Here is a 26,999-nt window from a genome sequence, read left to right on the forward strand (position 1 = left end):
TATCATCCCATCGCAGCATCAAGCTGCTGCCTGTCCTTCTCTTTTTAGCATATAACGGTGACAGGTATGTCAGAGAAAATATTTAAGATGTTTCAACATGCACAATAAGACAGCTGGACTCCTTCCTCATTCTTCTCAAATTAATATGAAAACTAGGAAATTTTCATGTCAATAGTTTTGTACTTATTCTCTTCAGTTTTTCCCTCTAATCATAGCATAGGACATTTTTAACTCTAAATAATCTGTTTGCCTGGTAGTTGCCAAAAAAGCTCACGAAATACAGATGCTGCACCTTTTTAGTTTCAGCGAATGTGCCTCCTGCAAACAAAGGCAGCCAAGCAGACACCATAATAAAGTTTATTACATAGTTCAGTATGAAAGTTCTAGAGAGAATAAATTTTCAGCAGCAAGCATGAACTGCACAACTCCTTTTATTAGTGACAGATTTGTGCATGCTGGTAAAAATAAAGTAATGAAAGCTGTTGCCCAGTTCCTTGTCTAACATGTTATCTTAGAATGTAATTTAAAATGTAGTTATTGTGATTAAAGCACTGAATGCACTAAACAAACTAAAAACTGTTAAACTAAAAAATGTTAACTAACAAAGTTAAAAAATTTTAAAATGTAACTATTTCAAATCAGTAGCAATTTCTATTCACATTCATATTTACCAATTAGAATACCTAGGCTCTATTTCTAGTACCAAATAAGCACCAAAACATTTATGCATCGTTATCTACTGTTAAAAATCTCCTCCCACAGAGAAATAATTTCTCTCTATTACAGATTGGTTACAATTACAAATAATAATGAAGAATTTCATATGCCAATTTTTCATAAGTACTTTACAATCCACATACTTCATGCTTCATGCATGGACTGAGTGAGACATGAAGCAAAAAATCTTTAGATCTTTGCCAAAACAAGATTATGAAATCGTTTCTTTTAGTGTCATCTGTTTCTTTCCAAATTTTCTAAGAAGACCATGAACGCCAGTATTTGCAATCTCATAGTTTGACTAAAATATAATTTTTTAAGATGGCCAGTATTTATATGGAAAAAAAATATTGGCAAACCTGCGAACTGGGTATTTTTATCTTATCTACATCTCTATTTCTTTATAATTATATCACCATTTGAGTGAAGTCTATGTTTTGGTTTTGTTTTTTTTTTCATTTTTAATCCTTATTTAAACCTTGGATTCTCTCTTCTACAATTAATGTCCATTCTAACTCAAGTGTCTCAAATCCATAATTAGTATTTTTTCCTGAACTTCTTACAACCTATTTGCCGTATGATTTTTCCTTGAATAATATTGTAAACTTTTTGTTCATGTGCTGTCTTTGTATATGCATGTCCATTCAGATTCCCAGAACAAAAAGAATGTCAAATTTTAGATCATCACAAGACAAGCAATAAGAGAGGTTTTTTTAGTATTATTTTTGGTAGGTTTCCTAAAACACAAAATAGAGAAATTCACACTTATTCAAGTGAATTTCAGTTGCATGAATTGGTCTATTAACACAAAATGCTTCATGAATCCTACATAAAAAGACCATATGCATGTCTTTTTAGAATTATCTTTAAACTCTGGATTACAGATTTAAATTTGACCATTTTATTAAGCATTTTCTGGTAAGCTTCCTTTCTGAACTAAAATAAAGTATATGGCCTATATACTTTCTGAATTGCATCATGTTCTGCTAATAGACAATTTTAGCCATTAAGTTGCTGAACTGAACTCAGCATATTTCAAACATCTCTATCAGGATCGATTTAATCTGTCAATTTATTTCCACTGCTCCCTGGCAGTTCTGCACTGCACAATTTTGTTTACTTATATACCTTATTTGTGATAGCTTTTTTGTGGAAGCAGGAGTGATGCAAGATGTGGAAATGCAGCAAGAACAGGTAAAACATGCACTCATCTGAACCACCAAATCATCACTGCATAACAAAACAACAGAAAGGAAGTATTTCACATAAAGCCATAGAGAAAGAGGTCTTGGTGGCTTTGGAGAGCTATTGCCCACTTTGTAGCCGTGTTCAATGGCAGATAACAGAGAAAAAGAGTGTCTAATACCTAACACTATCTTGGGCCCAAAGGAGGATCTTACTTAACATTGAAATTGCACAGTAAGAACAAGAACACACTGTAAATGAACAGACAGTTGAGAAAATTAAGTAATAGCCAAAATACTCTTAATTCTGGAGTTGGCTTATAGTATTATTAAAGTTATCCAACTGATTTATCTCTAGGTATACTTATGGATGTCTAATCACAAATCTTAGTAGGCATAAAATAATAACTACTTACAGGATAAGTGCTGCTCTTTCAAAGTACTCAATGGCTTTTTCACAAAACTGGGTGTCAATGCAATATGCTCCAAGCCATTCAATGACCTCAATGTTTGAAGGGAAATACCGGTATGACTGACAAAATAGGAAAGGTGAAAAACCCCACAATTTTAGTGATAAACAACATCTTTATGGTACTTCTGGAATATCTTACTCAAGTGTTTAATTCTCCAGATGCCCAAAATGTGTAATAGAAATGAATAGAAGTAGTGTGCTGTACTAAGTGATCCTGGGGAAATAAAAAAAAAAAAAGGCATGCCAAATTTTCTAATTGCAAAATGCTTTTTAGAAGTTACCTGAGATGAGTCTGTCACATTTTCCATCAAGCCTTATTTGAAATACTATTTTAAATAGCTTGCAACAACAAAAACATTTACTTAGCTCATGTCTACATATGAGTAAGTTACCTAAAACATTAAACAATGCTAACTAATACGTGTACAATTCCATATTCACATCAGTCTGCTGGAAAACTCAACTAAGCATTCTTTTCTATACATACGTACATGAACAACATTTTCAGCTTTTTAGAAACTCCCACTGAAATAGGCAGCAAAATTATCACCAAGCACAACTCAACTAGTAATTCAGATTGCAACACAGCCTTTGGTCATCCTTACTTCACAGATAAAAAGAACCCTCAGCAAAGCAGTTTCCCGTCATATTCTTTTTTCTAAGACAGAAGAATCTCTCCAAACTACAGACAGTAGTACAGCTGGTTTGAAATTAAAGAGGCTACCTATCTTTAGGCAACCGTGTATACATAATGTATAGCTATACCGTTAAAATATATATATATAAACTTACATATATAAACACATTATATATGTAACCATGTCTATTATACAGACACAGCCTCCAATCAACTTAGTCACATTACACACCTTTAAAATTACTATATTTACTACATTTGCTATATTTGGATTTTATTTTGTCCCAAACTATATTTTAAAATAAAACTGTTACAGGTCAGTGTAAACAATGACCACACGAAGAAACACAAAAGTCTGAGGTCAGTATCCACATGGAACCACAGGCTACGTGTTTCCTTAGAATCTGATTACGAAAATTAGATTTTGTTAATTCTCTCCCAGTATCTCTTTTTTTTTTCTTTCTGGAGGACATTTCAAAAAGTTTAAATTAATCAACTGTTAATTTGATATATGAACTTACAGTAAAATTTTCTTTAAATTACAATTTAAATTTAAATTACAAATTAAATTTAAATTTCAATTACAAAGTGCACTGAAAAAGCAAAATAAGAGCAAGTACCTCATAGTAATAATGAAAAGCTTGGGATTTATCACCTTCATTATCATATAATTTCCCTAGCTTTGAAAGTACATATGGATCAGTTGGTACTACACTGATCAACTGCAGGAGCCACTCTATGGCTTGATTGGGATCTTCCATGATCTCATATCTGAGTTTTGTTCAGTCAAGGACTGATGCCGATGGTAGTTTGATTTACTCAGAATTCCTATTACTTTACCTAACGCAGCCCATATGCTGAACAGATACACCAGTCACTGTAGCATGAAGATACACTGGCCTTCTTTTTTATTTCCATATTGTTTTCATAATTTCATTTCCATTAGAAAGCGTTTTTGTTACGCTAAAGGAAAAAAAGTACTCAAGAGATTTTGGCTGCTCTTTCACCTTCAAACCAGGTTGGGCTCAACAGAACTTCGGGCTCAATTCTCTCTCTCTCTCTGACACGAATTTTACTTTGACTTCCTCGTTTATAAGAATGAAGTGTGAGAACCAGGCCATTGATTTGCAGCCTTTACAACCTGGTTAGTTTTTCATACTAACAGCATTTTGTTTAACTGTAAGTGATAAGGTAAAACCGCTATTCCCAAGAACTGACTTCTGCCAGCAGCGAGGTTTTCTGCTGTATGTGTAAGAAGCACAAGCCAGATTCTGGTCCAGAGAAGAGAGGCAGCATTAGCTGTAACTCAGCCAGCAGTGTGGCTGAGTCACCTCCTCAGTCACCTCTGAGGGGCACAGTGGCTCAGAGCTCTCAGCAGTGTGAGCTGGAGCTACCACCCAATCTGTTTTTTCAGGTTTTTTGGAAGTTACTTATTTTACTAACTAAAATATATTTTTATTACCTACACTATTCTTAAAAGTGTAGTACAGCAACTGAAATCTGTTCTGCCTTGGGAAGGATTTTATTACAGTTTGCACATCCTCAGAAGAACTGTTAAAGAAATTCATAGTGTGGAATATCACTGGTGATGTGCAAAGCCAGTTCCTCCCTTCCTCAGCTTTTCAATCTGTTGAGCTTTTGCAGCACTGGGAGATAATTATTTTCTTACACATGCACTAACTAATCTCCAAACAGCTTTCAGAAGAGAACATCACATTCATTACCATAAATTTTTTTTCTTAAATATTTTACTTACATGTGCTTACATATGCCATATTATTTTCATAATAAAAGCAGCAGAATTTTAAATATTCCAGGACACAATTTAACACTGAGTGTAAATCACTCATTCCCTGCAATAAGATCAGTCTTAATGTTTTCTTCGCTTGCTTCGCTGGAAATGTTCAAGAAGGTTTTAGGTTCTGGTCTCATTTTCACAAACATCAGAAAACAAATCATCGTTACTGTAACAGACACGGCAGTAAATTTCTAAGTCACCCTGTTGTGATGGAAACACATAATTCAGACTAAATGAGTTCACTAAAACCACCATCCCTTATCATAATCCAGAAAAAGATACATGCTTGCTATCTGGTAAAGGACTTGGGCGCTATTGGGAAGGATTGCATGGAGTTTCAGCAAAAAATCCAAAGCTTCGTCCATCCTGTTTAACTTCTTGTATGCTAAACCTAAAAAAAATAATGGTTACAGAATCAGTGCAGTGAGAAAAAGACTACTTTGGCCTGACAAAATAACAAGAAAACCAAAATTGGTACTTGGAGGCAGTATGACTGCCTGGACATTGGCAGACTGTTTGTGAGAGCCATGCTTATAATTCTTACCAGTCAGCATGGCCTACCAAACTGGTAAACACAAGGAATGTGAACCCAATCAAAGAGCAAGGAGACATGTAATCTCACTTTCTGAACAACATGAATGGGGGAATGAGGGTTTAATAATGCTAAAACTGGTATACTTTTTGTAGGTAGCATAAATTTCTTAATCTTCAAAGTAAGTTATTTATCTGCAATTACTAGTTGATGTTCTTAACACAGGGATTTTTTTGCAGAACAGAGAGAAAGTACAAGTTAATACTTCGCTATAACATAAATTACTCAATAAAGTAACAATAATTAACATATATTTCTACATAAGAACACCCTGAAAGATAGTTTCTCAGAAAAACTGTTACCTTTAGAGAAAAGCTAAATCACAAAAGCATCTATGACTTACCAAGGTTATAAAGTGCTTCAGTGCATAAGGAATCGTTCCTGAGAGCTTCCTTATAAAATTCAGCTGCTTTTTCATAGTCTCCATTTGCAAAAACAGTATTTCCTTTGTTAGTTAGAGCTGCTGGATTGTACCTATCAGAATTTATAGCTAAATCTGCATAGTTAGTTGCTTGTGCCAATTCATTCCCCTACATGAACAAAACGAACATTGTATTAGTCCTTTGTCAGTTAATTTTCTTGTAGCTGTGGCTTCTTACAGGAATTACAAAAGATTGAGGATGAAAAAAAAAAAAAGATTCCCAAAATATTTCTTATATGTTTGCATAAGGTAGATCATCTCTTTCTAATTTCAGATAACTTAGCACTTGAGATGTGTCTTGCTACTGTTTCCCATCTGGTCTGGAAGTTTTCTTTTAAAGTAGCATTTATTTAAAAAAAAATAAATTAAAAAAAATCCCCATACCCTACAAACTTCATACACAAACACACCTGCCTAAGCTACATACTTCAGGTCTTCCTAAAATTCAGCCTGGGTCTCCAGGACCCATGTTTTAAATGAAGCCACAAATCCCACCATAGACACTTCTGTGGCTTGGGGCTCAATCTCACTCTTCTTCCCAGCAACAGGATACATAATGACCTGATCCAAACTTCAACTACAGCCCAGAACTGGTGTTCCAGAACAACTCCTCTAGTGTGGAATTTCTTCTTGTTTACAGAGATTATTTAGACAGACACAAAAATTGTTACAAAAACACAGAAGTTGCTACATAAACTGCAGTTCTTACCTGGTTTTGTTGAAACAAACACTTACCAAATAATAAAGGAATGAAAGGTTTGTTGCAGCTGCACTCTTTACTCTGCTCTCCTTTTTTTCAAACATTTTCAAAGTCTCCAGTGCCTAGAAGTAATATGGAAACAACTTACTTCCAACTGAAGTAAAATTATTCCAAAATCCTTTCAGAAAGCATTTATAAACTTCACAGTAACAAACAGCTAAAATTATCAACTCATATACTCACATATTTGATAATTAATAGAACTTGTAACACACTTATAAGCACGTACACGCAAAAGTATATCTATATTATACATAACATTAAGTATAACATTGGTTACAAAATTTCTGTAATATTAGTTATTTATTACTTTTCCAAAATTTAGATTAGATAAGGCTACTGTGAACTACATAGATATCTGACAATTCTATACATATAAAACACATTAGATGATTTGCTTTTAATCTAGCTGACTAATTAAAATTCTCATACATATTTTTCCAGTTCTTTAAGTGAACACGAAATAATTGACATTAAAATCCTTATTAAAAAGCTAAAAAAGAACATGCTGTATGTAAAAAAAATACACACAGCAGTGTAGGACTGGACCTGAACTTGCAGTTGGTTTGTGTAGTAAGATGACAACAACTTCCAAAGTCTAGGAAGTACTCAAATGGGAAGCCTGAGGCCACAAAGCTTTTTTAAAAACTTTTACATGAAAACTAGATTTCAAACACTTAAGAATAAAGATGTTTTCAGATAAAAATGAAACATATTTAAACTATGAAAGAAACTTTGAAATAAAAGGCAGCTTTTTCTTTTCATTGACTATAGGATAACATTTCTAACTGCAGACTAAATGATTAAGAAAAATCTGTCTTCTTTATGCCAAATATTTATATTAACTACACAAACTGTTAGAATATCACAGTGAGCTCAGTTCCATCATCTAGTACAACACAGATGTGGCAACCTCAATTTAGCCATCAACACTAGCAGTTTAAAAGTTTCCTTCTTTCTTGACATGAAACATTTCAGCTGCATTTTACATATCAAAGCAAATGCATTATACTGTATGTCAAATGCCAAAATAAACATAAAGGAAACAGGTTTTAATTGACTGTCATACATACAATGTTTCACAGTTACTCTACACAAAAAACTAATGATGTGTAAAACGACAAAATATACACAGCTAAATGTAGTTCACTGATTTAGTCAACTACATTCCACCCAAGAACTATGAATTACTAATGATATTAATATTCTCCAATAATAGAAAATTCTCTAAAAATACACCAATCTTAAACAAGAAAAGCACTTCAATAGTGAGGCTCTAGATTTTGTCATCTCAGAAATGTAAGAATTGTAACTATGATAATTTTAAACCTTTGTATATATTTGTGACTTTCTCCAAAAAGGGACCGATCCTAGACATTTTCAGACGCAATACTACTATATCTGAGGAACTCTGCTCTTAAGAAAAATCTTGCTTCTCATGGAATTTTTAGCGAATTTAGAGCTTTACAGTTCAAAGTCACTTTCTGAAAAGCTATTTCTCCTTATAGTTGATTTATTTGACTTCACTTTTACTCCTAAATGGTATCTTTGACAATAAAGACCAGAGAAGAAGTAATGTTCCTTTCATGTATAATGAAAAGTTCACATGGACTCTGAACTCAATTAATTTACTGGTCATTTACTGGTAACTAATGCTGCAGACCTCTTGAGCCATTTCAGCAATTATGAGCCCTAGGATGAAAATCCATAGCAGTATTCCTTTTGTCATTGCAATGTAGCACTGTCTAATCAGCTACATTCAAAGATTTCTAAAGAACTTCTGACTTTTAAATCCCAACAATAATTTAGATTCAACAATCAAAACACTAACTGTCCAAACTATTCTTTGTGACATGCTTCCAATGTACCTAAATTATCTGCCTACAGAAGTTAAACTTCAAAGCAGTTTGCCTGACCCAAGCAGGGTGTGCCAGAGATGTTTAGGAGTTGCGTGGTTAACTTGCATAACTTTGGTTTTAAATTGATTTTTCAAAAGTTTTTTTTTCTGACAGTAAAAAACATTCAAAATGTCTAATACACAAAACTAGACATATTATGGTAATTTCCCCCTAAATTTTATTTTATTTTTTATTTGCAATAACTGTTTTAAAATACCATATTCACTACAATGAACCCATAGTCAAGCCCATTATAGTTACAGGAGAAATCTATTTTAGTGTTTTGGTTTTTTAAACACAAAAAAAATCTTTCAGCCTTGAAACTGAGTATTTAAAAAAGTTTCCATTCTTGTTCTTCAGCCAAAGGTGTGTTGAGCAGGTGGTGAGTTAGTTAGTATATGAACAACAGGCAGACTAGATGAATTTAAATGGCAGCTGCAGTTTTATTAGAACAAAGCCAAATGACTCTCTGCAATCACTATTCTGCAGTCCCACTGCACCATTAAGTGGTTCTAGTGCAAGTTAAAGGCCTTCTATCACTTAATCCAAGCAAAAAGAGGTTCTTCCCTTACTGCTAACTTCCAAAACCCTTCCCTCTTTCTCCATTAAAGTGCTCCACAGAAACATCACCAACAATCTCTGTATACCATTTTACTTCTGAGAATTGATTTTAGGGGGCTTTTTAAACTGTACTGGATACTAACTGGAAAACAAAAAGAATAACCAACAAATTAGTAACTTCTTGAGTTTGTATGACTGTTTACCTACCTGTAACATTCTCATCCTTCAAAAGCTACCAGATTTGCTCAAAATTTTCAAAACTCTCAAAACTGCTTCCTGATCTCAGAAAAGCTGTCAGTGTGCTAGTTTTGCCTGTAGTAGCTTTGTATAGGGCTGCATTTTGGGTCTGTGTTGGAAACAGGGTTCGTAAGTCAGGGATGTTTTCATTACTTCTGAGCAGGGCTTACACAGAGCCAAGGCCCTTTCTGCCTCTCATCCCACCCGTGAGCGGGCTGGGGGTGCACAAAGAGTTGGGAGGGGACACAGCTGGGACACCTGAGACCCAACTAACCAAAGGGATCTTCCATACCATATGGTGTCATGGTCAGTATATAAAGTGAGGGAAGAAGAAGAAGGGGTGAAGCAGAATGAGCAGCTTTTGCTTTACCTATTACACTGCCTTTATCCCTACCCACGAGTTTTCTCACTTCACTCTCCTGATTCTCCCCCTCAAGCCAGCACAGCAGGGAGTGAGCGAGTGACTGCAGGGTGCTTTGCTGGCAGCTGGGTTAAACCACAACAGTCAGACATGCAGTGTAACAAAGGATAACTCTCTTGCTGTATCTACAGGGAAGGAGAAGAAAACAAGACAGGCAGGAGGAGCAAGAGCTGCTCAGGAAACTAGAAAAGCTTTAACGTGAGAAGTAAAAGGGGCTAAAGTTAAGCACATGGCCCTGTGTGCCCCCCTCTAAGCTCTGGGACGGGGAAGGACCTTAGAAGATGACAGAGGTATTCACAGCTTCAGCAGTAATTTTGCTTGTATATGATCTCTCATACTTCTTGCCACTTGTGCAAACCTGGGGATCGCTATATACCTTCTTATTTATTAAGCATTCCTATCACTGAATGTACCACCCAGTGCATGTTAGAAGGAAGCTGAACAAATCTTGTCAGATATCTGAGCTTCCTTGTGCTCAAATGAAGCTGTTTTCCAACTGCTCACTTTTCAAACCAAGCCTTTTCCACAAGCAAATAAAAGGTTACATTACAAATCTGATGAAAACCTGGTATTATAAATTGTGCCACGACCCATAAAGATTAAGAGCAAAAAAACGCATTTTCCTTTAAATAAACACTGTCAGAAAGCTGCACGTTCACTCAGACAATACCGAAACCTTAAACATGGCAAGCTGTTGTATTAATTTATACACCTGCGTTGGCAATTTATATGCATAGAGAAGGAAAGCTACAGTTAACAGCCTCCTGTACTTATTAGAAAGAGATTGATGACAATTTTTAAAATGAAGGCAGTTCAGCCTTTACTGATCAGCATCAAAATAATTATGTTTGCATAAATCCTTCTTTCCCTCACCAAAAAATATGCTGTGGCTAAGAAAGGTATCTTTGCAAATACAGTATTAAAAAGCACTAATGTGAAACGTTACTATACCTGGTTAAAATTCTGCTGCCTCAAGTAAGTAGTGGCTTTATTTATTTCCAGGTCATTGGCTAACTCCACATAGTGGGAAGCTTTTACTGCATCAACACACCTGCAACAGAAGCGATCCAAAAACATAAACAAAACGCACCTGTGCAAACCCCTCTAAGTTACACACTTTTGCATCTAATTTGCTTTCCAAACTCAATTTTTCTTAGCTAATCTTTCTTCACAGAGGAAAAGAGCACTCTAATTAAAAATATTTGAGAAAATATTTATATCCATAACCTACCTTAATAACAGTGTCCCTGCTACCTTTTTTTTTTAAGACAGCTGCCTAAACATCAATTTATTTTTCATCAGTGAGCAATACTTGATATCAAAAACTCACTAAGAAAATTTTTCAAACTATTTTCTTTGGATACACTCTATAAGGTGATTTTTCAAACCTCATCTCCTGTTGCATATATAATGAAACCTGTAGAGCAGATTAGTGAACAATCTGCAGAGACTACAGATTGTGTCCCTAAACTACATAATAATAAAGTCATAGCAATAAACCTATTTCTGGTCATCTCCCAGTTATTTGTGGCTTAGGGTCTTCCGCAAAATGAGTGCAGAAGAGAACGCAGCAGACAGTTCAGATGCTTATTCACAAACTCCATCTTCCAGGGTTTGATGTGGTGTACTTTAAGCTGCTCGATCATTTGAAGCAAGACCTTTATTTATTGTATGCATATACTGTTCTCTCAAACAGTTGGTAATTAAGCACAGTCAATGAACAACTTGCAGGATGCTTCCTTCATCCCTTCCACTAATTTTTTAACTGGTGGAGAGCTGCCTTCTTTCATTCCAACAGTTGGCTCCATTGCCAACAGAAGTTTAATTTAACGAACTGCTTCCTGCTGTAATTGGGTTGGCACATGGACAGTCTCTATAAAACTGTCTTTTATGCTGGAGAAAAACTTATATCAAATAATAGTGATTTCTTCTTTTATTACAGATGTCTTTGCAAAGTCAAAAGAAGTTTTCAACTGATACTGCTAAAATCTTTTAACTACAAAATGCAATGAGATCTAACTATCCAACTGTTCTTTATGGAATATGACAGAACAGTCCCATGACTATGCCACATTTTAAGTATGAAGTTATAAAATCCAAAGACTATTTGTCCCCACCTAATTTCTCTAAAGAAAATTAATCTGATTAAAAGCACGTTCAGTACTCAGAGGACTCATAAAAAAGTTTACATTTGAAAAACTAAGCTCAAACTGCTGGTTAAACTTCTTCACTGGGCTCAAATACCTCAGCCTAAAATAACAGAGAGTAGATCTGTCCTGATACACACAAAACAATCCCACATATCTCACCATAAGTTGTTTAACTAGCCAGAACACATATGAGAGCGTGTCACTTCATGACAAGTATTCTGTGGATAGCACTAAGGAAACAATATCTGACAGCCTTTTCCATTTTTCCTGAACAAAAATACAAGATATAGAGCAAACAAATATGACTTACTATGCTCACAAATTCTGAAGTGGCAAGCTAATTCTCACAAGACATACTATTTAAGTTCTGATTATTCAGAATGTCAGAAGTAGTGAAATTTTAAGTTTATAATGATTATTAAACCACCAAACACCACCTTGTGGACCCTAGCAGACAAAACACATCTATGTTAGACATTATTTCATATTAGTATAAACAACTTAGTAAATTATAATTATAGGACCTGCACAATTTGAAAATAATCATAACAGACCAAAAACCCCAGTTAAAAGGACAGTCCTCTTTTCTCAACACGTCCTTCACTACCCAAACACCGAACACGTTAGTAATTTTGTGCCTGCACATACACAACACTTATTTGTGTACATGTTATTTTCCAGTGTTACCAAAAATACAAAAAAAAAATATCAAAGTCCTTATAATAGAAAACTGAATGTAAGTTTAAAATACATCTTGGGAAAGTTATACAAATCATTTTTATACCGTAATTACAGTAAATGTGTCTACTTGATTTTGTTTTAAAGAGAAGAGTATTCTGCTTTGGAAAATACCACAGAAAGCAAAAGCTAAGCTGTATATTAAAAAAAATAAAAAGTTCAAATGGTGAACTTTATCTGCAGCCTATCCCTGTATACACTTGTAAAACGTTTAAGAAATGGTAGATTAAGTTTACATTTAAAAATATTAAGTTTTAAAATGAAACGCAAATAAACCTTTCCAATAAAAATGCGGATTTCAGTATTTTATATAATGAGTCTATGGAGTAATGAAAACTTCTTAGGCACCCCAAGTTTTCATTATGTTATCTTCAAACTTACACTAAAGAGTACTGATCATTACCTTCCATATAGCATTTGTTCACTGAGATTTTTAAAACTTTTTCAATTTTCAAGTTGAATTTTCAAATTCAATTGAGCTTTTAGAAATTCTTTCTGTGTGAACATAGAATAGTGCAAAATACGTATTTAACAGCTGAGTTTCAATGACGAATTAAATTTTTTTTCACAGAACAGACTCTAATGCTTTGTTTTGTTCTTCTCCATAGCATTATGGAAGCAAACTCTAAATAGCCTGGATACCACACTGGAGATGCAGGGCAGGCCGTGTTTCCCAGGCTGTTTATGTTTGTGAATCTGGTTTCATAACCAGCATGACAGACTCACATATAGTTTAGAAAAAAAGAAGCCCCACTTGACTCTTACCAATCATAGCCTACTGCAAAAGATGTCTCAATTACTGGTGCAATGAGTTTAGCAGCCGTCATGATGTATTCCTCTGCCATGGATTTCCTAAGGAAAAGGAAAACCAGACAAAAACACAGCACAAAAATATTAAAGAAATTCTTCACTGCAAGAGTGGTGAGGTACTGGAACAGGTGCCCCAGAGAAGTTCTGCATGCTCCACCCACAGAAGTGTTCAAGGCCAGCTTGGTGGGACTTGGAGCGACCTGGTCTAGTGGAAAGTGTCCCTGCCCATGGCAAAGGGGTTGGAACTGGATGATCCTTAAGGGTCCTTTCAAACCAAACCATTCTATGTCATCATTTCAAAAACATGTATAGAAAAAAAAAATAACCAAATCTTGTTCTTGCTTCTTTCTGCACTCAGGACAATCTTAGAAGTCAGTCTAATCAGTCCTCTGCTACCTGTATCTTGACACTGCCCTGTATCTTGCCTTGTATCAGTTTTTTCTATTTTCCTGTCACTGCACACTGTAGTTGTATTTTTAAAAAAACTCTAATGATGCAAGTTTTAAGCAATGTTACCTAGATCATTTGGGGCAGGTATTCTACTTTAGTGCAGTACACTAAACTGAGTGATACAGCTGGTTCTTCTGAGTGTGTTCCTTCCTAGGAATTATGAGGACACTTTTATAACAAGAGCTGCGGACAGGTGAGAAGACCAATAATCCTTCCAGGAGCTAAAAAAAATAGATTTCATCATTACCTCTCACGTTCCATTTGACTTATACTGTCATTTTTAATGGCTTCAAGCAGTAGATTTGTATGTAGATCATCCTGTAGGGGGACAGAGTAACTGCAAATTATGCCAGTATATAAACATTTTAATTATTTTATAAATGATATGACTGCAAACATAAATTGATACAAAATACATAGTCTATAATGTCACTTTCCATGTCTGAAAAAGCTAGCTTCAGTTTAAATTAGTTTTCTAATTGTAAAATCCGACATTTGGCATTACAACTACTTCAGTCCTGTTCTTCTGCTCATACATGTTGTCACAGCTCACGTTAGAGTAGTTAAGGGATGTAGATCATGTCATGTATATCAGACTGGGAAGGCTGCAGAGAATACTCTCATGCTTAAAAATAAGCATTTGCTGAACTGCATTCAGCAGAAGAGGACTTGTGTTACCTCCTCATTACAATAACTCACATGATCATCTTATGATTTCTATCACGCTAGCTAGCTCTAAAAGAAATAATAATGAAATTCAAAAGACAATGGTGAGGATTTTATGTACATCGTGTCTTTTGAGGAAGAAAAGCTTTGAACGTTCTTTGATTATTTTACACTTCTGAGCAGTACCGCCACACTAAAAAATTCATCTTTGTAAAAAAATAAAAAATTATTTTAGATACCTAAGTACACATCAATTTACATATTCAGTACAGTCCAAGCATTATATATATCTCCCTCTTTCTCCCAATTTACTATATAAAGACACAGTTTCTTTTTTTCAAACTTACATTTAATGAAATGTATTTGTCATCAAAATCTACTTCCAAGGGAACTGCAATAAGTTTTTTGAAGGCTTTCTTCATTTGTTCACCATCTCCAATAGCAAAATAACATAGGATCAAGTTGAAGCCTGCCTTCAGGTTTGGGGATATGCTCATTATGTCTTCAAATGAAGAAACGGCATCAACGAATTGGCCAGTTTTAATAAATGCAACTCCAATATTTTCCATTATTTTCATCCTAAGTAAAGAAATCAAGATTAGGTTATATTTTTAACTCTCAAATCATATCGCATCCAAATCTTGTGTTTCATAACCAAGCCTCCTAGAAGAAACTCACCTCATCTCTTTGTGGGCACTAGTAATCTGGTCTAGAGCCATGCGGTAGAATTTGATAGCTTTGGAATAGTTCCGTTGTTTTAAATATATATTTCCCATATTTACCTTCAGTATACCTATCAAAAGAAGTCAGTGAGTTACAAGATTTTTAGACTGTTTCAAAGTGGCACAGTAGAACAACTTCCTAGCAAATCTGTCTTCATTACAGGACACAAACGTCCCTTTAAAGCAGCACTGCACAGAACTGCCTTCAGCCAGGAGAAGATGAAGTACTGACAAAACCTAGGAAAGAACTACCATGTAAGATGTATTCTGGTTTTGACTATGAATTGAGGGATGAGGTAGAGATTATTTACAGGAAGACAGCTGCAAATAAGCATCTCTAAGAAAAGTGCACTTGGTAGTCTCAAAGATGTGCAAAATACTAAAAGAATCTTTCAGGAGAGAAGAGCCAAATGAAAAGAGAAAAAATTAGTATTAGAGCAGACAACATAGTGTGTGTGGCATGAGAAAATTACAGATGTCTTTATGTTTAGCATAGCCTATGGAAAGAAAAGACTTCATGAGTTGGTGCAACTTAATTTGGTTTGGCTCTCCAAGTCAGAGACTGTGAGTATCTGTTGTCCACTCTGGCCAGCTGACTCTGAGGGCTGAGATCTCTGTGAATCAACACCACACAGACGCAGCCCTCATTTTGAATGCCTAACTACCAATTTTAATCCACCTTGGAATAAAACCTACCTCCATTAGTGAACATCTTATTCTTCACTATAACTTGGTACGTAGTCAGTGCTTCAGCATACATTTCATTAGCAGCATACTGACTGGCCAGATTGAGAAGAACCTACAGAAAATTGGAATTATAGGTACAACAAAATATATTGTCCTCTCAACAGTAATAAACTTTAATTCATAGCAGATAATTTCAAATTATCTTACTTTGGGAGTGCTGTTTGTACCAATTTTAAACTTCCCATCTATAATGTTTCTTTGTTCTTGCACATGGACATAGAGGAAACAAGTTTAAAAGCTACTTTTTCTAGGTAATTATTTTATGTTTGTACATAAATAACTACCATTCAAAGTCATACTGAGTGAGCCTTAAATCCAAGTAAATGCAATGTTATAATAAAGGTTATTAAAAAGTATTCATACAAGTTCATTCTCAGAAACTGTGTGTAATTTATGTCTCCCAACATGTGGAAAATGGTCCTACTGCCTGTGAGCACTCAGTTTAGAAAGACAGAATTTTTCCAAATTGCTGTTTCAAAGCACAAGTTCTGTTGGTGTCGGGTAAAATAGCCCTGCATTTTTTCCCCAGCTTTACCCTGACCTTTACAGTAAAATAAACTATTACATCTGCCTAATTTAACTGTTAATAGTTGTCTCTACAGCAATACCCGGGGTACAACTTTAAATACCCCTCAAGTATTTTTATGCATCTTGTACCCTTTTTAAAAAAAAAAAGTCTACTATTAATTTGAAAACCAGAATGTAAATCTAGGTATCTGCTATAAGATTTAAGAATATTACCGTATCCTATTTTATGTAATACATTCTCTGTCACTTTATGGTTTAATTTAAAGACAGAATCTGATCTTTCCTGTTTTCTTCTCTTGGCATGTCACATTTTCTAGACTATTTTTGAAGTACAGGGTTTACATCTGTTATGTTTTGATATGCAAGTTTTGCATGTGAGTAGATAGCTGGAGTAGATATTAATGGGCATCCGTCTCCACTTTACATTAAGTACATTGTTTCTCTGGTGCTTAAGATTGCATGGCAACAGACTCAATGACATAAATGGATTTCCTCTGATACCATGCTAGGAGCATTACAACACACACGCTTCAAGAAACACTGAAATATCTGTTCAGGAGGTTATTTTAGCAATATTTCAGTCACTGAAGATTTCTAAGCACTTACTGAGTAAGTGAGGTCTAAGTTGATATTTTCTGGAGGAGTAATTTGTTCACGTTGTCTCAACAATTCTCTTTCCTGTCTTCCAGCCTCTTTTGCTTTTTCCAGAGCCTTAAACAAAATACTAGAATTTAACAGTGCCTTGAAAGGTGTTACTTAGCACTAAGCAGACATACAGTCTATTTAGCTGTATAATTTTAGAGAAGTACAGTCACACACATACATATGCAATAATCACTACATTATGGTGATCCTAGAAGATTATTCTACTTGTATTAATCACAGAAAGTGCACAGAAATGGTAAAAAAAAAAAAAAAAAGAAAAAAAAAAGAGAGAGCAATTAGGTTTTGCATGTTTCCTTACTGCAGAATCTCAGTGCAGGAAAGTGTTGGAACAAAGCAAGTGAAGGCAAGAAATAAATATGCAGGTTACAAACACACAGATATACGCTGTACACACACCTTTACTAATTCTTGATGCTGGTAAACTGATTTCCCTTTTTATCTACCCACAGTGGTATGTCACATGTGTGTACCCAGTTATAATCCTCTGCAGGCTGGTGTCAAGACCCTTTGCACAACTAATGCTCTGGGTCTAGCAAGCACCACTAGCAGTTCTGTATGTCTTCACAAGGGTACAACTTGTGAAGAAAGAAAGTAATGGTTACCACGCAAGGTAGCAATTTGGCAGCCAGCAGTGAAGGAAGTACTTCAAGATACAGTTTGATTATTAGTCCTTATGACAGAAGGCAAATCCAACTTGACTCTTTTATAGATAATGAGTTGGCAACTTTGATGGCTTTTGCAGAAAAATGGATATTCTGCTGGACTCACCAGAAACTAACACAAGCATCTAGAGGACCCTCGGAACGGTGTGATATAATCTACATAAGAAACAACCCTCTGACATCAGGAAACAAAGGATATTCTCGACCACACACGCAAGGGGTTCAAGAAAATTTAACAAAACAAATTAGCTCATCTCCTAATGAAGGTGAAATTCAGACTTTGTAACAGAAATAAATTCATATAGGTCCGTAAGGATACTTGTACTAAAGGAACACAAAAATGGATAGATGTCTTTCATACTCTCTGGTCAGAAGCCAGCAGCGGCAGAAAAAAAAAAAAAGTTTTATTACAAAAGTAAAATATAAGAGGATTGTTGTTGGCTTGAACGGTGGCCCATTCCAGTCTAAACACCAGACTTGAGTCACACTTTGAGACTTGTAGTTTCTTTATTAGAAGTCGTCTTTTTTTGCTCCTCGAGAAAGCAAACTCCCTATGCTGTGGACTCCTAAAATATATTCTAAGTGAAATCCTTCTCTCCAAAGAAGCTATCGGGCTATTAGCTAAACAGATACTCCAGAAATCACTGGAAAGGAGTATGACTGATGTAGCCCAGTATTCCAGACAGTCCTAACAAGAGCAAGCATAAAGGGAGTCCTCACATGGCACAGTATCATCCTGAAACCAGAACTGTCTGGGCTGACCTATCACAATCAAGATAGTCAGTGTACAATCTTGCTTTAATTTGATTAGGAACACTGGAATTGCTGCACAAACCAAAAAAAGGTATTCTTTTGATCAGAGAAACAAGAATGCAGTCAGAGATGTGGGACAGCTTCTTTTCTCAAAAGCAATAGATACAAGGCTTCTCTGTAGCAGGTAAAGAAATATGGAATCTCATCAATCCTGAAACAGATATGAATTAGAATCTTCCAGTCTTAGTCTAATAGATTAAATGTCCGATTCTGTGAATTCACTCTACACAAGACAAAATCATGGAAGAGAGACATATGTTCTTGCTGTACTAGTTCCAAAGGTAAACTGGTGTCCTAAAGAGAGAAAAACACCTGAAATCTGGTATGCTTAAAGAAACACTGGGTATTTTTCTACAAAAAAGGGCAGATCCTGACACCATAACATGGAGTATATCATTTTCAGGAGGTCTGAAACATGCAAAGAAAGAAACTTAAGAAACCTGCCAAATACAGATAACATTGTAAGGATAACATATGTAGTCTGATAAGAAGCATGACATAGGCACACAGTAATATCTTGCATAAAAGAGCTAAGGAGACTTTCAAAAGTGGGGAAAGCACCAGGCAACATAAAGTCCTTTCAAAATAAGAAAGTTCTCACTGTCATTGGGTCCAGTGTGGCTCCTGAAAGCTGAATGAATTCTAGATCTCAATGCAAAGACAAAGATATCTGAAAAAAGATACCTCCCAACAGATGGACTGCAAACTGCTCAATAGATCCGGTAGATTAAGATAGTTGAAGTAAGATTAATGATGCTGTACCCACCACATTTCATAAGACCTAATGAGACATGTGAAATTGTCCAAATTGGAGTAGGATAGAAAAATATTCCTTTGTGTCAAACAGAAAGACCATATTTACTAAAAGTGCTAATTTGTCCAAACAGCTTGAACTCTCCAACTACATCTATGTTAAACGTAAATCCAATAGGCTAGAGCCTGTTACTTAGCCACTATTCACTGGCTCTAGTACCCTCTATAACAGATGAAACACTTATCTATACAAATTGTTCCTCACACAACAGCAAAAGTGAAATCCAGAAAAATTACCAATTTCAAGTCTCCACAGTTGTTGGCAACACAGCTTTCTTCAACCAGTTCATTCACTTTTTTTTCCAACTGCTTCAGCTTCTCTTCTGGACTAAAACAAAAATAAGAATAAAAAGATTAACAGTAGTAACATAACTGCAAACACTAAGCTTTTACACATAATTCAATTCTTTTACCCACTACTCAATAAAACAGCACAGTGATGTCGCAACTAACTGGTTTTCCCATCAAAGAAAATATCATGTGAAACTATGCCCAAAGATCCCCTAAAGATATCACATTCATATTTTCAACTTGAGAGACCTAAGAAAACATAAATCCTCTTAAGAGAACAATACAGACAGGTAAATTTCATGAACTCAATTTGTTCAGGAGAAGTAACAACAGAACAACAGACCAGTTTTCAAATCAAACACCTAGTGAAATGGAATAGCACATTAAAAGCAATTAATTGAACCTTTATTTACATAGATAACTCCAAAGTATTGCCTGCAGATTATGTAGATTATAACAAAAAGTTGTCATTCATCTATATTTTTCCCTCTGCTAAATAATTATCATTTCAGTAGGATTCCCTATTCCTACATAGTTACATTTGGGGAACATCATAATTTTGTATTGGAAAGCTCAATGACATTTTCTGAGTGAACTCCACAACATTTGTACCAGCCTGCAAGTTTTACCTCAAGTGCTAAGAGAGAAACAGCTGGCAAATTCTCCCAAGTTCTTCCCAGAGAGCTGCAAGAATCATGGTGTTCCTTGCCTGTCACACACACTTCCGTGTTCCTCTACAATTCTATATAACAGCATTTTTGTGGCAACATCTACATCCAGGCTGCTCAGCTATTCAGAACCAGAAATCACTGAAATCAAATGTTCCCGAAAGTCAGTGCAACTGCTCCATCAAGCCAGCTAACCACATGCATACTGTTTGTGGCACTGTTCCACAAAGTGAAGAGTTTGGCCCTTCAAGGTTTTGTAACTGCCTGGATGTTTTTGAACTCTATGCATGCTTGGCTTTCTGTTGCTGTTAATGCTTTGAAATAATTTAATGCAAAACTGAACAAACCTGTCCGAATTTTTCTTTTCCAGAGGTGAAGCAGGTCCTCTTGCTTGGCCAAGAGGATCAAATGAAGAACCTGCAAAATTAACACCTTACTGAAAATTGTAAAATAACACCTCCTTGGGGCAGCTGGCAGTTTCTACAAACCATACCTCTCATAGCTGTCTTAGTATAACCTGCCGCTTGCACTGCTGTCATTGGTCGAGAAACCCCATCCTCAAACAAAGAAGAAGAAATATTAAAATAACCTTACTGAAAGTTATATTGTGGACAATATAGACATCGTTGTATATATTTAAAGATATAATTTTTAGATATGTTATAATTTATATAAAAATTATATACTACAAAACCTTTTAATACAAAAATCAGTTACCACCTCACTAAACTGAAAATATTTTTAAAGTGTTTTTACTGCTTAAATATTACAATCTTTTAAAAATTGTATCAAACACTTAACAGAAAATTTTATTGTTCCAAATGAATATAAAATGTACGTATTGAAACTTTTACCTGTATACCTCCTGTCATTGGTCTTCCCATAGATGAAGGTAAAGTTGCTTTTGGCTACAAAAAATAAGTAAATTGTTTGAAACTGGCATTCAGAAAGCATAAGAAGCCTATGTACAGTCTTCTCAACACTGAGGTTTAAAAGTTGAGCTCTCACAGAAGTTCATAGCAAAGTTCCCATTTATGTTATTCATAAGCAATATACTGCCAGTGCCTGGCAGACTTAAAGATGTTGAACACTTCTGTCAGCACAAATTTGCAATAAAGCTTTTTTATATTTCCAACCCAAACCATTCCATGATTCTACTACATCCAAAGCAGGTAACAGAAGGTTCAGAGCAAAGGTTGTGTTTCAGTGACGTAATAGAATTTAGGTGTTCTTGAAATTGTTAGCCAGCTAACTTACACAAGAGATCTACAGCCATGTGATGTCCCTCTTTTATTTATCATAAAACTTAAGGAATGTTATATCCAAGTGCATTATTTTTTTTTTAATTTTACTGAGTCAGGCTAATAAGTTTATAATTTATTGGAATATGGTTTAGTCTGGTTTGTTAAGAGTTACAATAAGCTAAGAATACCTAAGACTACAACTAATTTTTTCCAATTAAACTGGAGGTGTTTCAGAGCCGTATTTTTTAAGATGTATTTCACCTTAACTTCCAGAAAATTTTCCCAAGCCAAAATAACAAGCTATTCAGTTCCCCCTGCAAGAGAACCTGGTTAATTCCTTGGATTCTAATGCCTTATGAAGTATGGAAGTAGATTTACAGTATGGTTTGGGAGAAAAAAGGAAACAGTAACCTAGTTAACAAACAATGCCTTGATAAGTACAGAGTTGTGAATTAAAATTAACAAATTCACGCATTTCAATGGAATGAAATCCTTAATTAAAAAGAGCTCACTTTGTGCAAGGAATTAAATGTTACATTTAATTTTTGGTAAATGCCATTTTCATTAAGGATATAACAGAACAAAAGCCTACCCCAAATCCAGTAGCTAAAGGTCTCGAACTTGCTGAGCTGGGAATTTTGGCTGTCACCTGGATGAAAAAAAAAAGAACCAAAAAAAAAATCCCCACCAATTAACAACCATATGTTTCAATTATTAGTCTTCATATATAAGTTCTGTAGTGATTTCATAGATATAACACTTCAACTGTTACAGAAAGAATTCTCATTGCAGTAGCAGATTATTCTGGCAAAGAAGTAACATTAATCAGACAGTTCCAGCTGTTCTTTAGCCATTCAGTAGGTACTTCTAAAGTTCAGGTACCAGCTTCATATTTGATTTTGAAAACTGATGGAAGAGTAAGAGTAAGAGTAAGTCAAAGCTAGATGAAAATAAGGGAATTGATGTCAATTACATTAATATGGAGGAAAAACTTATCAGAAAAATAGCACGTTTTCTAAATCCCACTATCTAGTATATATTTCAAAAAAAAAGGTAAGAGATTCTCAAGACAGGTTTGTATCAGTGCCAAAGTTAGAGATAAGGCTACATTATTGCAGTGTATTTTCAAAGGTACTTACAGGGGGTCTTCTTCCATGACTTGTTCTTGCTGCCTGTTGAAAAGCTGTATCATTTTCTAAATCCTAGAAAAGATAAAATAAAAACATCAACCTTTTTAAAACAACAAAACCCAAAGCCACAATTCCAGAACTTTCAGACTACTTAAAGCAGAAAGGTAAAAACACAGTAATTCTTCCCTAAATACTTGACCTGAAGATAACCAAATAACACGTTTTACTGACATTAAATTACAATGACAGTATTTGTCTATCTTTTTTGGTATTTTAGATTAGAAAATGTAAACACATTATTCTCTGAAAAGTAAAAACACACTGAGGAAGCAGAAGTGATAAAACAGGAAATTTTATCTCCATCCAAATGTTTACTACTCATACTACTTCTGAATTTTAATGTTAAGACCTGCCACCCCAATACATTAGGACATCTCATGTCTCTCAGGTCATGCTGCAACTCCTGTGAATTTGGCATTGGGATTTCATACAAGATGCCATGTCTAGTGGGTTTGATCAAATGAGCCCACTGTTGTTCCAATTCCATCACATCAGCAGTTACCAGAAGGTGGTCTGCAGGGCTATCTTAAGACATCCCAGGTGCTCTGCTGATTGCACAGAGACTAGAGTATTCCATTCCACTGTGAGCTCCACCAGCAGCAGCTCAGCAAGAGATCAATGACCGACTGGCCAATGAGTAGCCTCTTTTGTCAGAAAACGTCCTGCTGCATGTAATCGGGGAAACGCCACACTGAATATACCTAAAAATAACTAAGATTTTATACTGCATAAATTCTAACTATTATAGCTATTAGGTTTCCTGAGGTGTACGCAACTATTTTGCTGGAATAGGAAACTATCAAAGAACTAACTATTCAAAAAGATCCTTTTTGAATAAATAAGCTTTTTATGTTTCTTGGTAAATAAAGTACATTTCATTTCAAAGCAGTAATACACTTGTACACAAGTTCTTATCTTGTACATCTAAATCCTACTTATGGGAAAGGTGGAAAACAGCAAGTATTTTTACCTCTGTATCAAACATGGGATTATAATCATTGTAGCCAGAATAGAGATCATCTTCATCGTTCTCAGGAGCCAGATGCACATTTTGCATCATTTTCTGTGAAACATTTAACATGCCAAATGTTACCTCGGTGGTTTTATACAAATCCTTAAACATGTAAAATACAAATATAAGGTTTACAAGTTCAAAAGAGCTAGGACTCTCCTATAAACAGTATTAAATAGCACCATTTCACAGAATCATATTTTGTTTTGTACTTTTACCACTTATGAAAACTGTTTAAAACATATTTATCATGAAAACTAAACGATTATAACTGTAACTGTATTACTACTTTTCCAATAGTATCTTTCCATTGTCAGCTAATTCAGGTTTAAGACAACTCTCTCATATTCCAAAGTTTGTCTTTATTAGGCCAAACCATAGTATAAGTCTAATGAACGGTATCTATCTCCCCTAGCTTCAAATCTTCCTTTACCTGTCCTTATATCAACACAGACAAAGCAATTATACCGATATGAAGAGAGGAAGAATGTTGCAGATAGAATCTATCATATATGAAGAATCTATCATACATGAAGGATGCTGCACACAGGTGGAAAAGCCAAAAAGGTTTTTAGACGCCAGCACTAAAGGAGCCCAGGTTCCAAAGTCTTTCTTCACTAACACTACTCCACTGTCTAATACGGCTGCATTCGTCTAGGTGGCCCCTCCAGCACGGACACTAAGGAGGTCTCTCTTTGCCTGGCTTCCTGTTTTCATAAAAATCTTAAGAAGGCAGCGTTTGATTTCATCAATAACATGAAGTACATGCCCTTCAGCAAGCGAGCCTCAGCCAGGACGAAGCGCACGGAGAGGAGAGGAGGAGGAGGAGGAGGAGGAGGAGGAGAAGGAGAAGGATGTCCCCCGCCGCTTCCCCGCCGTGCGCGGAGCCACCGCGGCCGAACCGCTCCTTGTGCGGGCTCCCTCGGCCCGCGCCCGAGGCGGGGGGCGGCGATGTGCCCTCGGCGAGGGCGGCACAGGGCGAGCGGCTCCGGGCACGGACGGGCCCGCTACCCTCGCCCCGACAGCGGGCCGGCGGCGTTGCTCCGGGACACGGCGGCGGTCCCCGCATGCACCGCGGCCGGGCGGTGCGAGCGAGCGGGGCCGGGCGCAGCCGAAGCCGCGGCCCCCGGGTGGGCGGCGCCTGCCGTGAGGGACAGCGCTGCTCGCCCGCCTCGGCCGGGGAGTGCTAAACCTCGGGGAGAGGCGGAAAGAGCCCGCCCTCACCCGGTTTCTGCAAGTTAAACAGCAAAAAAAGCCCCGTCAGGCGTTTAAGCGTATGCCTGCTTTCCCGAATCACAATCCAGAAGGTTGCAGATATCGCCTAAAACTGCAGACGAGTCGCTAGTGCTTACGGCGTTTATGTATTTCCCATGGGTACAACTCGGATTAAGCAGAGAGAAGAGTTTGTTGACTGCAGTGGGCTTTGAATAAAACTTCCATTTCTTGTATTGGTGGCGTAAACTAGGACAACGCACGTACTGGAGTAAAAAAAAACCTGCACTGTTCGGTCCCCCAGGGGGATTTTAAGTCCGAACACTCAAACTACCGACTTCTGTGAAGTTGCTTTTGCCATCTGACCCCACTGCTTCCAGGAGATGTGTGGACTCCATCCATTGCTTCCAGCTTCCACATAAGATGCGGGTCTTTACCTGAATGCTCCTTTCATCATGTCAATATTTTAAAGCAGAATTGCTTTATTGTCGGTTATTATAGTTGAATATATTCAATATTTTAGAGAAGTGCTTCCCTAGGAGGGCAGTGAGGCACTGCCACAGGTTGCCCAGGTAAATTGTGGCTGCCCCATCCCTGGAAGTGTTCAAGGCCAGGTTGGAGAGGCTTGGAGCAACCTGGTCTAAGTGAAAGCTGTCCCTGCCCACGGCAGGAGAGCTTGGAACTAGATCATCTTTGAGGTCCCCTTCCAACTCAAACCATTCTATGACTCTGTGTGTTAGGTTATCCACATTTCCCAGATGGGAGCCAGTGTGCTAAGGAACAAAAGTTGTGTCACGTGATGGATGTACAAATAAAATTTTGCTTTTCTTGTCTTATGGAAGAGGAACACAAAACAGCTGTGAAGGATTGCAGGCTCATCAGACTGCCTACCTTTGTCCATGGGATGAGGAAAAAGAATGGAAATGAGATCTATTGTCTGCTAGGCACTGCTTTGCTGTGTGCAAATAAAAGTCTGTGATATGGGTGATATTTACTGACTTTAAAGGGAAAATTATTAGAACAAATTAGTCGGTGTTTCTGAAATATTAAATAGAGAGCAACTAAAGTTTGGAATGGGTGAAAAAAAATCTATGGTTCTCCATAGCAGGGAATTTAGGATTACAGGATTGTAGAAGGGACCTCAGGACATCTCTCCCATCTTTACACCTAGTGTCTCTTCCCAGTAACAAAGCCAACCCACTGTCATTTTATGGTGCAAATTGTTCTTTTCTGCTATAGATTTCCTCAGGGAATAAAAGCAAATATACTTTGATAAAGTAAATGGCTTCTTGCATAGCTGTCAAAGCTTGCACTCACGCATGTGCCCCCTACCTAAGAGTATCTGAGAGCATGTTTCTCAAGCTCCAAATTATTGCTGGCATGTATCCTGTGGAGCACAGTAGGACTCCACCAGTAGGGATAGCTCTCAGGCAGCATCCAGCACATCTGGGCAGAGACCTTGTCACCACTCACTGTCAAGGTGCTCAGCCACACCATTTTTTCCTATAAGCTGAGAAATCTGCTCTCAAAATCAGAAAGCTCAATTAAAAAAGAAAAAATAGTTGCTGAAGCTTCCCATATGCCAGTCTCTGAAAAAAAAATAAAAAAGTTAAAATCCCTAATGTCTTTAAAAAAGATGATTCCTCCAATCATTTTTACTACTTTCTCTTGGTATTTTGGTAACCCTGAGGAGTGTCAGCTGATTTGCTCACAGCAAATCATACTCTGGGGAAAGTTTCACATGCCTAAATGGGAAACAGAATAGAGCAGGGATCTCTGAACAAGCCTACAGTATTTTTGAGAGAGAAAATATTTTATGAGACTAATTGTAACCCACCCCTACTGCCTTATGCTAATGGCATAAAAAGGCTGCAAAGACAATATACATTACAAAGTCAGTCAGAACACCCTTTTTATGG

The 26,999-nt window shown here is 36.3% G+C and overlaps 1 protein-coding gene across 3 annotated transcripts in view; it reads right to left on the bottom strand.

Moving 5' to 3' along the window:
• IFT88 (intraflagellar transport 88) overlaps positions 1-24,678 on the bottom strand; it is a 43,194-nt gene extending 18,516 nt beyond the window's left edge. The window contains exons 1-20 of one of the 3 annotated variants that reach the window (XM_027884495.1): positions 24,638-24,678; positions 23,827-23,920; positions 22,806-22,868; positions 22,259-22,315; positions 21,277-21,330; positions 20,916-20,985; positions 20,770-20,839; positions 19,701-19,791; positions 17,116-17,220; positions 15,931-16,033; positions 15,191-15,305; positions 14,860-15,091; positions 14,094-14,164; positions 13,352-13,438; positions 10,650-10,749; positions 6,557-6,643; positions 5,744-5,930; positions 5,091-5,199; positions 3,631-3,781; positions 2,318-2,433 (exon numbers count right to left, since the gene is read on the bottom strand). In XM_027884495.1, the coding sequence (XP_027740296.1) occupies positions 2,318-2,433; positions 3,631-3,781; positions 5,091-5,199; positions 5,744-5,930; positions 6,557-6,643; positions 10,650-10,749; positions 13,352-13,438; positions 14,094-14,164; positions 14,860-15,091; positions 15,191-15,305; positions 15,931-16,033; positions 17,116-17,220; positions 19,701-19,791; positions 20,770-20,839; positions 20,916-20,985; positions 21,277-21,330; positions 22,259-22,315; positions 22,806-22,868; positions 23,827-23,916 (1,958 nt within the window). In that variant the 5' untranslated portion in view covers positions 23,917-23,920; positions 24,638-24,678. Of the gene's footprint in view, positions 1-2,317; positions 2,434-3,630; positions 3,782-5,090; positions 5,200-5,743; positions 5,931-6,556; positions 6,644-10,649; positions 10,750-13,351; positions 13,439-14,093; positions 14,165-14,859; positions 15,092-15,190; positions 15,306-15,930; positions 16,034-17,115; positions 17,221-19,700; positions 19,792-20,769; positions 20,840-20,915; positions 20,986-21,276; positions 21,331-22,258; positions 22,316-22,805; positions 22,869-23,826; positions 23,921-24,027; positions 24,613-24,637 lie in introns of those variants that run through there. The other 2 variants (XM_027884479.1, XM_027884488.1) reach the window with 2 other exon arrangements.
• Positions 24,679-26,999: the final 2,321 nt, after the last annotated feature.

This window comes from Empidonax traillii, unplaced genomic scaffold, assembly GCF_003031625.1.
Source record: "Empidonax traillii isolate 1590-97213 ecotype Southwest subspecies unplaced genomic scaffold, ASM303162v1 scaffold9:size3134949, whole genome shotgun sequence".
In the NCBI taxonomy this organism is placed as follows: Eukaryota; Metazoa; Chordata; class Aves; order Passeriformes; family Tyrannidae; genus Empidonax; species Empidonax traillii.